The sequence below is a fragment of the Anomalospiza imberbis genome, chromosome 10 (genome assembly GCF_031753505.1).
Source record: "Anomalospiza imberbis isolate Cuckoo-Finch-1a 21T00152 chromosome 10, ASM3175350v1, whole genome shotgun sequence".
NCBI classification, from domain to species: Eukaryota; Metazoa; Chordata; class Aves; order Passeriformes; family Viduidae; genus Anomalospiza; species Anomalospiza imberbis.
The window spans coordinates 10,057,384-10,072,653 of record NC_089690.1 but is presented as its reverse complement, the minus strand read 5'-3'; the positions used below and the strand labels follow the sequence as shown (position 1 = coordinate 10,072,653).

The following is a 15,270-nucleotide window of genomic DNA, read 5'->3' as shown; positions in this document are numbered from 1 at the left end:
CCTAGGCACAGATAATATGAAGCCAGTCACCAGTGCAAGACTCTAGTAAAAATTTATCTTTACTCAGTGCTAGACAAGAGCCCCTGGGCTGGAGGTGGCTCCATGGACCCCCTTGACTTACGGCTTTTAGGTTTCAGACCCTTTCATTCTGTCCCAAGATGCTCTTTCCCCGTCTGCCTCTTCTGCTGCCAGCAGCTCCCCAGGGCCAGAGGAGGAGGAGAAGGTTGTGCAGGGTAGACCAGCCCCTCACCCCACTCTGCCCCTTGGCACCCCGGTTTGTTCCTCCCGCTCATGCTTTGACCTCAGCGCCTGTGGGTGCGAAGCTGACGGGCTGGTAGCCCGGCTTGTCATCCTGCTTGCGGTAGTACATCCGCGTCAGCACCGCCAGTATGAAGGTCTGCGGGATCAACAGCTGCACGTTCATCTCTGGAAGAGGAGAAGGGTATTTTGAAGCTGCCCTCATCCACCATGCCCACCCCCATGCCATGCCACACGATGGAGGGGCCTGGCTGGGAGCATCTCTCATCTCCCTACTTACGCTGCGACCTGGCCTTGGAGGAGAAGGGTGGCGAGCAGGCGATGCTGCCATTGTTGGCCAGGATGCTGAAGATGGCAGGCTGGAGTGCCGTCAGGAGGAGCAGGATCTGCGACCACCAACACCCCAGTGGTGAGGGCTGGGCTGCTGCCCGGGTCTCAGCCTTCACCTTCCTCACTGTCCTGCAGCCAGCGGGGCTCTCGCCCAGCACTGGCTCCTGCCCCACCATCTTCCCTCATGCTGCCTCACCCTGTCAGTGCTGCAGGAGCCCCTCACCTAGGAGGGAGCTGGGCAGGACGGGGGCTCACCTGGAAACAGGTGAACTTGGCCTGCATGTTCTGCTCAGCCAGGTGCAGCCGGGCCTGCCGGAAGAGGATGCCCAGGCCCCACAGCCCAAAGAGGGCAGAGACACCAACCAAGGTGTTGATCCAGAGGGCCACGCTCTCTCCCGAAATCTGAGGGGGACACACAAAAAACATTACTGGGCTGACAAAGTTCAGGTGGAGGCTTCCTGTCTAGGTCATCAACCTGCCCATCCCTGTGCTCTGGCACTCACGTCAGCAGGGTTGTAATTCCCATCGGTGGCCAGGATCAGCCCCAGGAAGACAGCGACTGCCTTGAAGAAGGCGTACTGGAAAGTCCCCAGGATCATCAATTTAAGCTTTTTCCTGGCATGGTGAGAGAGACCAGTAGCACTCTTAAGTCCCCAAGTCCCTGCCCAGGGAATTCTCTTCCAGCCCAGCAGAAGCATGGGGTGAAAGCCCTCCAGGGATAGAGGTTTATCCCACCTCCCCCTCACCTGCTCATGGTGATTCGGGGCAGGCAGGGGCAGCAGCAGCAGCAGGGCCCAGTGCTGACCACCATGGGCACATCCTTCAGGGTGCTGAGCAGTGCTTCCTTCCCCCCAAAGCCCTCCACCATGACCAGCATCAGCAGGTAGAAGCAGACAGCGAAGTATCTGGGGAGGAGTAAGTAGGCAGGTCAAGCCCTGTGGGCTCCATGGTGCCCTGTCCCAGGGTGGGTGATACTCACGCCGTGGTAGCCATCTCCACCACCATCATGGAGCGCGGGAACCACAGGCCGAAGCAGCTGACCACTGACACAACCTGGGGGATACGTGAGCTTGGCACACTGGCACTCCCCCCTCCTGTGGCCTGCACCCCTTGGGTGGCCCTGGCCCCCGAGGGTGATGCCCCCCAGCAACCCCACAGCCCAGCTCACCGTAGGGGCTGAGCTGCTCCAGCAGAGGGTCTTCATCTTGATAGGGCAGCGGATCTTGCGGAAGAGGTACGAAACCTCTTCCACATAGATCACAACCGACAGCAGTGTCATGATGGTGCAGAGGCCCAGGATGATGAGTTGGGCTATGTCCAGCTCTGCCAGAGAGGGGTGAGAAGCTGTCTTCATCCTGTCTGGTCCCCCCTGGGGCCACTACTACAGGGACCTGCCCTCGACCCAGCACTCCACAGGTTTAGGATACTCTGTGCCATGACCTGGACATGCCTGTCTATGCCAGAGCTGGCCCTTCTGCGCCACTGTTCCGTGTCCCATGACACCTGCCACAGTGCTGGCTCTTCCTGGGCTGTCTCCATCCCTACAGGTAGGACTATGGGATGGGAGGCTAAGACCCTGGCAGCAGCCCAGTTTCTGACTTCTGGGGCTGCTCCGTGCCTGCACTTGCCACGGCCACCCTACCACCTTCATCCCTGTCCTGCTCCTGCCAGCGACAGCAGGAGGCTCCTCCCCACCCCGTCCCCCCACCTACGGTGCAGCAGCTGCCGGGAGGTGGGCGGCAGGGAGAAGCAGGCTGCCGGCACGCTGAAGTTCCTGATCAGCATCTCCACCAAAGGGCGGGAGAACCTGCGGAGCAGAACCGGGAGTGCTGCAGGGGACCACAGGGACAGGGGACACCCGGCCCCGCAGGGTCCGAGCCTGGCTGGTTTGCCTCACCACCAAGCGCCTCCCTTCCTTTACAGAGGGAATGAATCATCCAAAGTTCCGATCCAAAAAGTTGGATTTGCCCGGCTGCAAAGCGGCACGGGAGTCTCCAGCACTCACCTGGGGTCATCTGCCAGCTCCAAAGTGGGATCCATCCTGTTCGGCTCCTCGCTGGCTCCGTCCCAGTGGCTGTGTGTCCGCTCGTCACTGCCTGCCTCAGCTCCCCTCGCCTGCCCACGGGGTCAGAGTCCCCAGGGCAGGGACCGCGGGACGATGCCGCGCCTCGTTCCAGTTTAACCAGAGCCTCCAGAGCCTCCCTCCCTCTCCCGCAGCTGCGGACACCCATTGGCGTGGCCCCACGCCGTCCCGGCCCACCGAGTGCTTTGGCCACCAGGTTATCGACCCGGGGTGCCGGGAAGGCAATTGTCACCCGTACCGGCACGCCTGCGTGCCCAAGGCCTGGGGCGCCGGGCACCTGTGCTGGGGTGACACCGCTGCGCCCTCGGTAGCGCGGACACGGGCTGGTGGTGCGATGGAGGCTCCGGGACGTGTCCTCATGTCCCCTCCGCAGCAGTGTCGGGGTAGGAGGTGATGCAGCGGGGCAGTGGGAAGCCTGTCAGCCCCTGCTCTGCTCTGCGGGCCCTGGGAGGACTTTGGGTGGCTCAGCTCCAGGGAGCCCGGGGCTGAGCCCTGCACGGAGCAGCTCCAGAGGCACTAGAGGGCAGGGCTGGCCCAGCGCTCAGAGCCCTGGCCTGGGGACAGCAGCAGCACCCCGGTCCGGGGAGGGGACCAGGGGGCTGGAGGGAACAATCTGAGTGGGGAGCTGTGGGCTTAGGCAGGGGAGCAGCGTACCCTTGTCTTAGATAGATCCCAGAATCCTCATGGGTTCCAGGGGTTCCGGGCGTTCTCCCAACCCTTCAAGGAAAATGATTTCTGATTTATACCGGGTCTCCTTGGAAGCGCTACCCCTTGCCCCTCTGGCAGGGGGCTTCTGCTGCAGCCAGAGTGGCACCAGGGCTCCAGATGGGTGCTCTGCACCTTGCTGTAGGAGCAGGATGCTGCTGTTGTCATGGGAATGGGATGGTGGGGAGGGGCCGGGAGGAGGGAATGGGTGTGGATGCTTCAGTGAGGAGGGAGGAGGGAGTCCTGCGGGGACTCCGTACATATCCGAGGTGCTGTGCACACCTGGCCCTCCCCTCCTCTCAGCTCCATTAACCAAGCCCTGTATCCCTGTCCCTATACACTGTACATACTCATTCCTGCCCTATATGCTGTAACCTAACCTGGCACACTGCGTGATGCACATCCAGCCCTCTGCACTCACATTCACACACACAAGTACTCACACCTTGCACAAGCAGATCCCTCACCATGGCTGCTCCTGGCCCCACGGCATGCATGGGACCAATGGGGGGCCCCCCACCCAGCACCCCTGCATCACCAGCATTGCCTACAGCTGAAAAAACATGTCAGCTCCTGTGACATCTGCTGTGCTGGCCTTTATGTGACAGTCACTGCAGGCTATGTCATGGCAGTCCTGCTGTCCTGCTCATCCACCTGGTGCTCATCCCCCTGTGGTCCATCAGCACTGGGATGATCTGCACGTATCCCTGGCCCCAGGGAAGCAGAGCCCAGCCCCAGCACGCAGCCACATGTGCTGCACTGCCCGGACACGTGCAGGAGCCTCTTCCCCTGCCTGGCATAGCCCCAGGGCCAGCACCACCCATGGGTGCCCGCTGCACGGGGGCACGTGGCAGTCCCCTTGCCCACCACACCTGGCTGTCCCTGACACACTGCTGTAGCACCACGATGATCCTTCTTGCCACTCAGGTAGTAACTGAGCCTGACTGAGCCCTGGTCCCCTGCGTTCCCCAAGCACAGCACACCACAAGGTGCAAGGTACAGCTATGGGGCATGGAGCAACCTGCCAACCCGTGAGGGGGATGCAGAACATGGCTGGGCCCCAAGCCCAGAGCAGAGGGCAGCCCCACACATTGATGCTGCGCATGAGTGAGCCCCAGCACACATGCACACGTGTGCAAGGAGGGCTCCATTGCTGCACACAGTCCACTCTGCATCCCCACTGGGCTGGATGCACCAGTGACACCCACAGCACTGACCTACCTGCATCAAGCCCCCAGCCCCATCGCCGTGCCCAAGACCACCCTGCATGGGGCCAGGTCACACCCACACGCTGTTGTGCTGTGGACAGTGTATTGCGGGGGCGGGTGTCACCACCCCAGAACTGTCCCCTGGGCACACGGAGGGCTCTCGCCCCTGCAGCCCGAGGTGCTGAGCCCTCCCTGCGCCAGCAGGACAGGACGTGCCTGTTCCTTGCTTGCTTCAACCTGCCCCAGGAGCTGGCGGAAATGGGTGTGGAGAGGGGAATGCAGTGGGATGGGATAGCCCAGAGTCCCTCCAACTTCTCCCTTATTCCAGCCCCTGTCTATGCCTGGCATGTATGGTCCTGAAGCCATCAGGGCCCACGGCCACCCTTGTTCCCCAGTCAGCGTTCTCCACACAGGCTGCTACCATGGCCAAAAGCTGGCAAGTGAGCATCCCCTGGCATGGGCATGGGGGGCAAGAGATGGGTCAGCCTCTCACCAGTTCTACCTCAGCCCCAGACCTTCAGGGTGCTCCAGGGCAGAGCAGCCACAGGGACTCGCTTTCCTGCCAAAACCCCTTTCAGCACGGAAGGAAAAAGGAACACAGAGATGGGAGCCATACACCCACCAACCCAGGGCAAGGGGTGGTTGGAAGGTTTGTGGTCCATTCAGCGTCAGGGTGGCTGTTTTGCCTCGAGCTGGCAGAGAAACCTGCAGCAGTGCTGGAAATTCTCCCCATTTGATCATTTAGCTTTTTTTTTATTATTATTTTAAACAAAACTCTTTGACCATGGAAATCCTGCTTCCCCCCCACACCAAAAAAAGGCAAGCAGACCCTCTCAGCATGCCAGCTCACCCACACTGCTGCCGTGTCAGCGTTCCCCAATACTTAGAAAAATTCCCCAATACTTAGAAAAGCCCTTAAAATGCAAATATTTGTATGGGGTTTAGACAGTTTTCCACCCGTCTCTAATTTCCAGTGCTTATGGCCAGAGGGGCTGACCTCAGTGGGCACAGCAGCTCCCAGCTGACCATCACCATCTTCCCCATGGCCAGGACATGGCAGGGAAGAAAACTCCTCATTTATATCCTCGGTAGGAGCTGGTAGGAGACCAAAGCACATTCCTTCTCATACTCTCCTCTCCCACCCAGAGCCCGAGGCCACGGTGGATGATTGGGATGCTGGAGAGTGAGAACCCCACGCCCAGCTCAGGCTGTGGCACAGCCAGACAAATGGACGATAAAGATCTGCACCCTGAGCTTTTGGTGATCCATGGTCACCGCTGTCATGGGACACAGAGGGACAGACCCTGCTCAGTGGCACAGAGCAGCCAGGATGCTCCCTCACCCAAGGGACCTCCCACACTCTGCCCAGTCCCTGTGCCAGGCAGGACCAGCCCCCTGAGAGCACTGGCACCCCATAGCATGGGGGGATGTCTGGCACCCACCTCTGGGGAAAACCACACTCCACAGGCACCTCTTCAAAGGGATGCCCATGCTTTGCATGGCCACAGATGACGCGGTTCCCCACACTCCTGGGGTTTAGGAAAGAGTCAGCATCCCCACCCCGCCAGTTTTCCAGCAGCACTCTGCCGATCCACTGGGAACAGGAGCGTAGGCACAACTCGAGAAATAAATAAAACACAAAGGTCTATCAGACTTGTGAAAGGAAAGCCTCTTCCAGGGTGCTGGCCCTTTTGAGTCCCCCTCAGCCCTGCAAGCATCTCCCTGGTGAGGAAATTGCTGCTGAGAGTTTGGTGGAAGTGGATGAGGGATGTGGATCCTGCTGGCAGTAGTAAGACTGCTGCCACCATCTGCCTTCAGCGTTCCAACACAATCCACAACTGCCCAGCTCGACGGCTTTGGCTGGACCCCTGCAAATCTGTCAGTGTCACAGCAACACTGGCCACCAGGCTGGAGGGGGGTCCCAGAACTTTGAGCATCCCCTTGCAATGGTCAGTGTGGGGCAGTGACAATGCCTCCAGCCCTGGCCCCAGCACAGCAGGAATGGGGCTGGCCCCCCTCTGCCCCAGGTCTGGAGCCACCCCACTGATAGGGATGGCAAGGAGCCCTTCCCACAGCTGGCCCGTAGATAAGGCCCGTGTGTTCCCCACTGATTGCCCCAGGAGGCAACTGGAGGGGCAGGAGCCACCATTCCTGGGAGATATGGCCAGGAGGGGCAGTGGGTGATGAGGGCAGGGGGGCTGCTGCAGGGGTGTGAGACATTGGGCCCCTGTGGATCCCTTCCCTGGGCCGGTGAAGGTGCCCAGGCTGCCCTGACAGCACAGCTCGGGTGGGAGAAAGTGTGGAACCCCTGGCAGGGCAACAGCCCTCCAGAAATCCTCCCCTTTCTAGTGGGGACCAGTCCTCTGCCACTGGAAAACACTTCCCAGTGCCCTGCAAACCCACAGGGCTGCATCACAAGCTTGCTGCAAGGCAGAGTCAGGAACCCCACTGTACCTCAGTTTCCCCTGCTGTAAAATGGGGCCTGAGTCCTGCAGCATGAGAGTATAGAGGGCTCAGTCTCTCATTGCTCTGGTGCCTAGGGAAAGATCCATGCCAGGTGGTTTTTATAGACCAAGCTGGCATTTTAGAAGAGGGGGATACTGTCCTGGAAGCCATCTGGCTGCCTCCAGTCTCTTCCTCAAGGTCACCAGGAAAAATGCTGACCTTGGAGAGGTTTGGGGTAGGAGTTCTTCCAGCTGCAGCTTCCTCTTCTGGGCAGGGAAAATCTCCTTTTCCCAGCACGAGGCAATCAGAATCATTCCTGTTAGAGCCCCCAGACCCCACGTCTCCTGCCAGGCCGTGGGTGATGGGACACCCCCAGGAGGTAGCCGTGGGGCAGCGATGGTGGGGTGAGAGCGGCAGAGTGCGGCACACGGGGGAGCACAGGGCAGAGCTGGGGATTTTTGCTAACCAGAGCAGCTCATTGTTTCACCAAAAAGCCAGCCCCGGATGTCTAACCTTCTCGGGAAGCAGAAGTGCTGCAGAGGGTATGTGGGCAAAATCTCCCCATGCTCTAGCTCTCAGAAACACTGCTCTGCCACAGCTGGGGGACCAGCTCCTGTGCACAGCCCTGGTGACACCCCCAGGGACTCTTCTGTCCCTTCCCGTACAGGTCTGGATGCCACCACAGACGCTGCCAGCCTTCCTAGGCTCCCATGCTGCTATGCTGGGAAAAGAAGTGAGACATTGGCACAACCAGGATGTCACTGTGTCTGTCCCAGAGCACCTAAAGGGGTCACCCCACAGGGAACTGGCTTGTGAGTCCTCAGCAGCCCAGCTGCAGTTCAGGTCTGCAAGACACCTCTTCTTAAACTGCTGAGACCATTTGACCATATGCATATGTCCTTTGCAATGCCCAGCATTCCGCAGGTCATCCCCCAGACAGAGAAGAGGAAGAGGATGGTGGGACCTGTCCCTGGTTTGGGGGGAAGGGGAGCCCACCATGAGAAGAAAGAAGCCAAACGGAAGCTGGATGAAACCTTACTATGATCTGGATCGAGGCCATCAGAGCAGCTTTGATGGCCCCAGCCTTCTCCTCCCGTTTCAACAGAGCCTCACAGATGGGGTACCTGATAACACCCCCGTCCTTCTGTCCAGCCCTTCTGGCCCCCTCTCTGTTTGCTTTTCCTCCCAGCCGCTTCACATCCGATGGTGCTGCCCTGGCCAGAAGGGAAGTGACCAAGCTGTGGTGCTCAGCATGACGAGGGCTTTGTGTCCTTCAAAGGGGGCGAACAAACAGCCAGCGGTCCCAGCCTGGCTGGGGGGATCCTGCGGAAATACCACGGTCAACACTCTTGGGAGCTGCTTCCTGCCTGCTCCAAGGCTTTGGATGCAAAGAAGTCTTTTCCTGCCGTAAGGTAACATCTGCATTTCCAGTGGGTGTCCCAGTGACATGCCACTGGTTTCTTAGAGCCGCCCCCAGCCTCTGAATGAAAAGGCACCTTGTTTGAAAAACAGAGAGGCCTTTTTCTGCTACAGCTACCTAAAGTAACCATGCCACTCCTGATGTTTGCTTTTGGTGAATGACGAAGTTAACACACCCTCTGAGTGGGCTGTGAGCATTTTCTTTGGTCAGGAGCTTTATTTTCATACTCGTCTGTCTTGCAAGAAGCTCGCAGGGGAAAATGCTGAGGCTTTAAAAAGTCAGATGGACAGTAGAGACACTGTGTTTGTGGAAGGGAGGTGCTGCTCCCCTGATGACCCTGAGCCTTCCCAGCTCCATGACATTCACCCACCAGCCTCAGCCACCCCATGGGGTCACCCACAACCACCTGAGTCAGGGAGTAGTCCCACCTGCTCGGGGAAAGCCTTCAGCCCTTGGTGGGACTTCTTCAGCTGTCCCCAAGTGATTCTGCCTCCCAACGCAGGTGGGAAGGCATCCCAAGTGCAGCTCAATGGGAACAAAAAAAACCACCTTCCCTCCCCTCCCCTCCCCACCCCTCCCCACCCCTCCCCTTCCTTCCTCTCCCCTCCCCACCCCTCCCCTCCCCTCTCCTCCCCTCCCCTCCCCTCCCCTCCTCTCCCCTGCTCATAGCCTACCATGGACATTTGCCCTTGAAGGAGACCTGGGGAGACAATGCCTGCCAGGGACAGGAGGCTGTTGCAGAGCAGACCAGCAGGCATGGGAAGGTCAGCAATTTGGCTGAGGCACAGGCTGCTTGTTCCAAGAGCTGGGAGAGTCACAGGCCTTCTCCAAGCACATCCCCCCCCCCCCCCCCCCCCGGGGGATTTGCCCTTGAAGCACTGACCTGGTTCTCCTGTCCCATGGAAAACAATTCCAGACTCACTTTATACAGACCATGTCTGTTGCCTGCCCATGCCTGGCAGTGGGGGCTGGCTGCAAACTACAGCCCATGGGTTTCAGGTCAGCCCCTGGGACCCCACAACAGCACAAGAGAAAGGCATGAGCCCCCCAGAGTCATGTCAAGCACCTGAGTGATGAAAGGATACCACTCCTGGCTGCCAGAGACAAATTAAGTTACCCGCGTTTGAGCACCACATCTCATTCTCTGCTGCATAAATAAACCTACAAGGCACATGGCATCCCCTGGGTCCCAAGTGGCACAAAGCTGCACACAGCAGCCGGGGGCAGGTGTCGCAGCTGCCACCAGTGCAGAGAGGAGGCAATTAGCAAGTAGTGAGGAAGCTCCTGCTCTCCCTGTTCAGCCCCATTGTGCTGATCCCACCCCAATTAAAGCCCCCTCTTTGCTTTCAGATATTGCTATGAAAGATTAGTCCACCCTAAAACGAGGTATTTCCAGCAGGTCAACAAGACAAAGCTAACTCTCAGTTTGCAAAAGGCTCTGGCACCTGCCTGGGAGCATTTAATTACCCTGACAATGGCATCAAGAGAAGAAGGGCCATAAGACCCCTTCAATCACAAATGCAGAAAGGAGGCTTTGCCTGCTGCTCCCACATGCCTGGGGCCAGCACCTGCAGGCTGCAGCCTCTCCCCAAGAGCAGAATCATCATCCAGCCCTCTCAGGGACACCTTTTCTCCCTCAGAGCCTGCAATGCTGCACACGGTACTGGCTTTTTTATGTCGTGCTTTCCCTTTGTCCTTTGCACTGCTCTTATGCCAATAAATGCACATTATAAAAAAAAACAAAGCAGTGGACAGTTCTAATCTCTAAGTCAACATGCGCCCTTATCACAGAGGGTGGTTCCCACTGAGCAGGCTCAGGCTGTCTTTCATCCAAAAGCAGCAACGTGTGCACATGCTGCAGAGCAAACCGGAGGCAAAACTTCCCCGGGCTTTCCAGGCCCTTTTGGGAGCAGAGGAGTGAGCAGCCAGGGACTCTTGCAGGACCAGACCCTGCTAGAGAGGTACAGCAGGTACTGCAGGACCCTGCTGGGCAGGCAATGTCCACTATACCGAGCAGATCACTCCCACCATACCTTCCCATCCTTTCATGGCTCTGTCCAAGGCATTGCACAGAGCTGTTTCCAAGGCTGTTTAGTAACAGTCACTTTCCTGCTGGCCTTCTTGAGCAAAACACCACATTGTGGATGTACATCTGGTTTTCTAGGATTCTAACCACTAAGTCTGGAAGGGAAAAAACTCCATCAGCCCTCAGCTGTGGCAAATGTTGATTTAAGAGAAGTGCTTACAAAATTGCACATGAAGCACTTTGCAAAAGTGACCTGCCTGGAGGCGCCCTGGAAAAGGAGAAAGAGGGGCTGTGCGCTACACTCCAGATACAGATCAGCAAGAGCCAGAACAAAGCGGACCAAGGGAACTCATGACAGGCCCACGTTTTCAAGGAAGAGACCCACATGACTGTGTCCCAGCTCCTGTGTTCTCTCCCCGCTGATTTCTTTTCCCTTTCCACTTCCCCTCACTCAAACCCTTGGCCCCTTGTGCCGTGGCCAGTCCATGGGTAGCCATCGAACGCACGGGCTTTTTCGGCAGTGCAGAGGGAGACGGACCTTTGATGTGCCCCAGGGTGGCCACGCTGCCTCCCCCTGCTTTTCAAAGGCCGGTCCTTGGCTATTGTGTTCGCATCCTGAGCTTGTTTGTACACTTGCTGGAGGGCCCCAGCCCCGCAGCCCCCCTGCCACAGCCACAGCCACAGCCGCCCTGACCCGCAGATAAAAGCAGGAGGGCAGAGCTGCTATCAGAGCACGGACACACGGCACCGTCCGAGGTGCAGCTGCCGAGATAGCAGGAGCTCGGCCGGGCCGACCCCGCAGGGCGAAGGCTCCAGGTCAGCAAGAGCCCCACAGACCTGCACCGGCCTCGGCTGCAGCCGGAGCACCCGGGCTGTTGGCAGCAGCGCTATCAGAGCCCTGCACGCCAAGGGATGTCCTGGCACTGCTGCTCTCCCCCTCGGCTGCCCCTGGGCAGGGCCAGCAGCTTGCCAACAGAGGTGACTGCCAGGTGGCAAGCAACACTGAAGTTGCTAAAGCTCTTTGATCATTGCCTCATCTCTCTGTGCCCTCTGGGCAGGCATAGAGCAGGGTAACAGTCCACCCTCCTCCCTACAGGTAAGGTGGGGTGGTGCAAGGAGCACAGAGGGATCCCCACCACTTGGTGGTTAAAATCCCAGTGAAACCCAGTCTTTACAAACAAGGACGCCCCGTTAAAAGAGCCAGACTGTTTTAGTCCCATTGAGGCAGTGTCCAAGCATGAGCCTCTCTGCTGGGGCCTCCATGCCAGCTGCAGGCAAAGAGAGCAGCAGTAATGAGCATCACTGCATCCACATCCCTCCTTGTGTGGTAGGAAAGATGGGGAGATGAGCCTCCACATTGCAGGAAGGCAAAAAAAAAAAACAATCCCAGAGGATTTTGAGGGCGTGGTCCATGGGATACCCCTGGTCAGCAACTTTATAGGAGCAAGAGCCCACAGTGTCCTCAACCCCACATCTCTCCTCCAGGTGCTTGGTGCTCTGTCTCCTCTCCAGCTAGCTGGTGGGAGCACCAGGCCAGCTGTGGAAAATGTGGAGAACCAGGCCAGCCCCAGGTGCTTCCCCAGGAAGGATGCAAAGACGAGTGTTCTTTTGAAGGGACAACAATGCAGTGGCCAGTTGTCAGCTTTATACACTGCATTTTCATTCTCCCAAGTGCCTTTTCCCTCACCTCCTCCACAGCCTCTTTGCTACAGGACAAGAAGAGGCAGCAGATCCTCTCTGAGATGCCAGTGCCCGTCACAATCCCTCTCCTTCCTCAGCCTGCATGGCAGCACTTGTCAGGGCAGTGGCCAAGGAACAACAGCTCCCAAGCATGGCTGTGGGTGCCTGGATTGCTGGGAGAGAGCAGGATGGAATTACATTCTCCAAGACAGTATGATGGCTTTTCCTGAGAGGATCATACCCAACTACTTAACCCACTTTTTGCCAGTGCAATTGAGAAATGCAGCAGCAAAAGCCAAAATACGTGCTACTCTGGAGGATGGGGACACTCGTGTTTTGTGAAATTCTTGGCTATTGCACTCTCGGCTTGGTGAGACGGGAGCATAGAGGGACAGGCTCTCCTGGGAGCCCTGCCTGCCAGATCTAACCCGGAAGGTTAGGGTAGTAGAGGGGTTGCAGTATGATTCTGACATTGAAAAAAGCTAGATTTCTCAGCTTCCTGGGACGTATAACAGCTGACTGCACCCCTAAGGTGCAACCCATGAGGTGGCATGGGAGCACAGACAGTGTATCCCTCAAACCCAGGAAGGCTGGAGCTGGCACTGCCACTCTGAGTGGCTGGGATCCAGAGGAAGCAGTTGTCATTCAGGTAAGAAGATCAAAATCTTTCTTTTGTCCCCAGATGCCTGTTGCCTCTCTGGCCCTGCACCCTAGGGTGCCTTGAGTGTCATATAACCCCTGTTCCATGGAGTGCACAGCCAATGGGAGCCCTGTAACCACCTCCCACCCCACAGACCACTGCATGTCCCACAACCCTTGGCCTCAGCCCAACAGCAGATCCAGTCTAGCACCACACTCCAGTACTTGGTTCTTGGCTTTTCAATCCCTTCCAGACTGAAGAGCCATGTTATTTGCAGTATTTCTTGCCATAGAAGTGTTCAAGTCACCTCACAAGATAAGCTGCTGGAAAACCAGCTTTTCACAGAATATTCTGAGTTGGAAGGGACCAACAAGGATCACCAAATCCTGCTGAAAAACTGAAGTGAAACCATATTTTGATCTCATGTTCTCAGCATCCCAGAGGAAGGACACTGGCACATCATGAGATATTGTACAAAAGCATGTGGGGTCATTTGAGTCAAGTCAGAGGACACATGGACATCTCCTGAAAATAGCCAAATAGTTTGGCTTGCCTAACCACAATGAGGAGGAACACCCTGATGCTGGGAAGACAGATCAGAAGTCAGCAGTAACCAATCCTACATCCTCTTTCCTCTTCATCTATTTCCCAGTTTTTGCTCTCTGTTCCTTGCAAAGATTTTTGTTTGTGCTGGGCAGCCTGAGCATCTGGGCTCGGCATTGCCAGCAGTACAGGCACTGCTGTGTGAACAGCAGGTATCCCTGAGACAGGCGGCACCAGCCACCAAGCACCAGTAGCCAGCCAATTCCCAGTCACTTGCAAGGTGAAGGGTGCTCCACTGCTCACAGGTACGCAACACTGCCTTTGAAGAACCCTCATTTTAAGGTATTTTACCATCAAAACCAGCTGAGATGCAAAAATGTCTGAGTTTCTAGAATATCAGCTTTCTTCTCTTTTTCCTGGCACGTGTAGAAATGGGGAACTGACTGCTCAGCACAAGCATGTTGCGATTGGGAATGGAAAACACCTGCAGCAAGTCTCTGCCAGGGCGGGTCGGGGCTGGCGCAGCCTGGCACCTCCCCTGCTACGGCCGGAAGGGAGGCACAGCGAACCAAGGCCACGGGGAGGAATAAATCCGATTGCCGCCTTCCTTGCTTGCATTGCGACATTGCTCCAGGGAACGTCCAGAACCTGAGCTCTCCTGCAGGTGTCCCTCCTTTGGCGGGACCTCGGTGTGGAATCGCTGCCCTGCGCCTGGCACGGTGTGCACAGGTAAAGGAAGCTGAGGGCTTGGTGGGGGGAGCCCAGCAGGAACATAAAAAACAGGGCAGAGATGTGACTGCTTTCCCCAGGTTATACTTTCCTGAGCAGCAGGCTGCAGCCAGGCTGTTCTGGTGAGAAACAGAGCATCCACCCTGCTAAACTCTTTAACTCTTTAACCCTCTTACACTTGGGCTTCCACCAAGGCACCAGTCAGCGCCACGTCCCACGGGTCAGTCACATGCCAAGTGACAATGGTTTTCCCTCCCATGACTGGCATCACCACAGCTGGTGAGGGATGAATCTAGAGAAGAGAGAGCCTGGCTCAGACCTCCTCTGGTAAACAGAGCTGGCAGCGTGTCTTGCCTGAGAGACGCTTTACAGACTTGTCTCCAGACGTCCACGCCGAATTTCAGGTCTAGTTAATCCCCCTTTTATCAGCACAGGAATGTATTGCTTTTCACTAAACGTAATCCTCTTTGCAATCATGTGTTCTGCCAAACTACAAACTTTCTGCTCCCATCCTTCTTTCCTGGGAGAGGATTTGAGGCAATAATCCCGGCCTACTGATTTATTTTTCTAATGAGCAAGGGACAAATGAGCACAGTACTGCAGAACATACTTACACATGAACCTTGAAGCATTCTGTAGCTGTGACATGCTTTTGAGGGATGTCCTGAGCTGAAGGACTGAGGCTGGGAGCAGTGACCTTCTCTCACAGTGGGCCACAGACAGCCTGTGTCGTGATGTGGGCTGTCCACACTTCTTGTGTTTAGGGGCTGGAAGTCATAATACCTGCCATGCTTCCTGTTCTACAAATAAAATAACAATCTGTGCAGCCCAGCACAAAGGAAAGGCACCTCGGGTGTCTCTGCTCATTCAGCTCTAAAAAGGCAGCCCTAAGCATGTGAGACTTGCTGGGACCTGAGGATGCTGAGAGCTTCCCAAGCCAGAGCAAGTCCTGTGTCTTGTTTGCACCACCCAGGTTGGAAAATATTTTTCCTGCCCTCATCCCTCAAAATGCTGAGGATGGGAATGCTGAATCTGTGACCCACTCTTCTACTGTGGTACAAGCATGCCTTCCCACAAAGAGTTGTTAACCTCATCTCCCTGCCCCACTTCCAGCCCTTCCTGTGGGAAAGCTGGGACTTGGTGTGCAGCCAGTGAAACACATGCCACTTGGCAAGTGGCTCCTCCACTGGACCAAGGGCACCT

General features: G+C 56.9%; 2 protein-coding genes across 2 annotated transcripts in view; both read right to left on the bottom strand.

Annotated features, from left to right (window-relative positions):
• LOC137479915 (uncharacterized) overlaps positions 1-15,270 on the bottom strand; it is a 255,481-nt gene that overhangs the window by 160,782 nt on the left and 79,429 nt on the right. The gene's annotated exons all lie outside the window — the stretch shown is intronic.
• Positions 42-2,914, bottom strand: SLC51A (solute carrier family 51 member A). The gene is made up of 9 exons (XM_068200639.1): positions 2,594-2,914; positions 2,301-2,395; positions 1,757-1,911; positions 1,568-1,641; positions 1,335-1,493; positions 1,092-1,203; positions 844-990; positions 539-644; positions 42-426 (listed from the first exon to the last, which is right to left on the bottom strand). The coding sequence occupies exons 1-9, from the start codon at positions 2,626-2,628 to the stop codon at positions 290-292; spliced, it is 1,020 nt and encodes a 339-aa protein (XP_068056740.1). The 5' UTR covers positions 2,629-2,914; the 3' UTR covers positions 42-289.

Excerpts from the sequence above, each read along its gene's own strand:
- SLC51A (XM_068200639.1), bottom strand. The coding sequence starts at position 2,628 with ATGGATCCCACTTTGGAGCTGGCAGATGACCCCAG. Across the intron at positions 1,912-2,300 it reads CTCCCGGCAGCTGCTGCACC|AGCTGGACATAGCCCAACTC; the intron begins GTAGGTGGGGGG and ends CCTCTCTGGCAG. Across the intron at positions 427-538 it reads CTCCAAGGCCAGGTCGCAGC|AGATGAACGTGCAGCTGTTG; the intron begins GTAAGTAGGGAG and ends CTCCTCTTCCAG.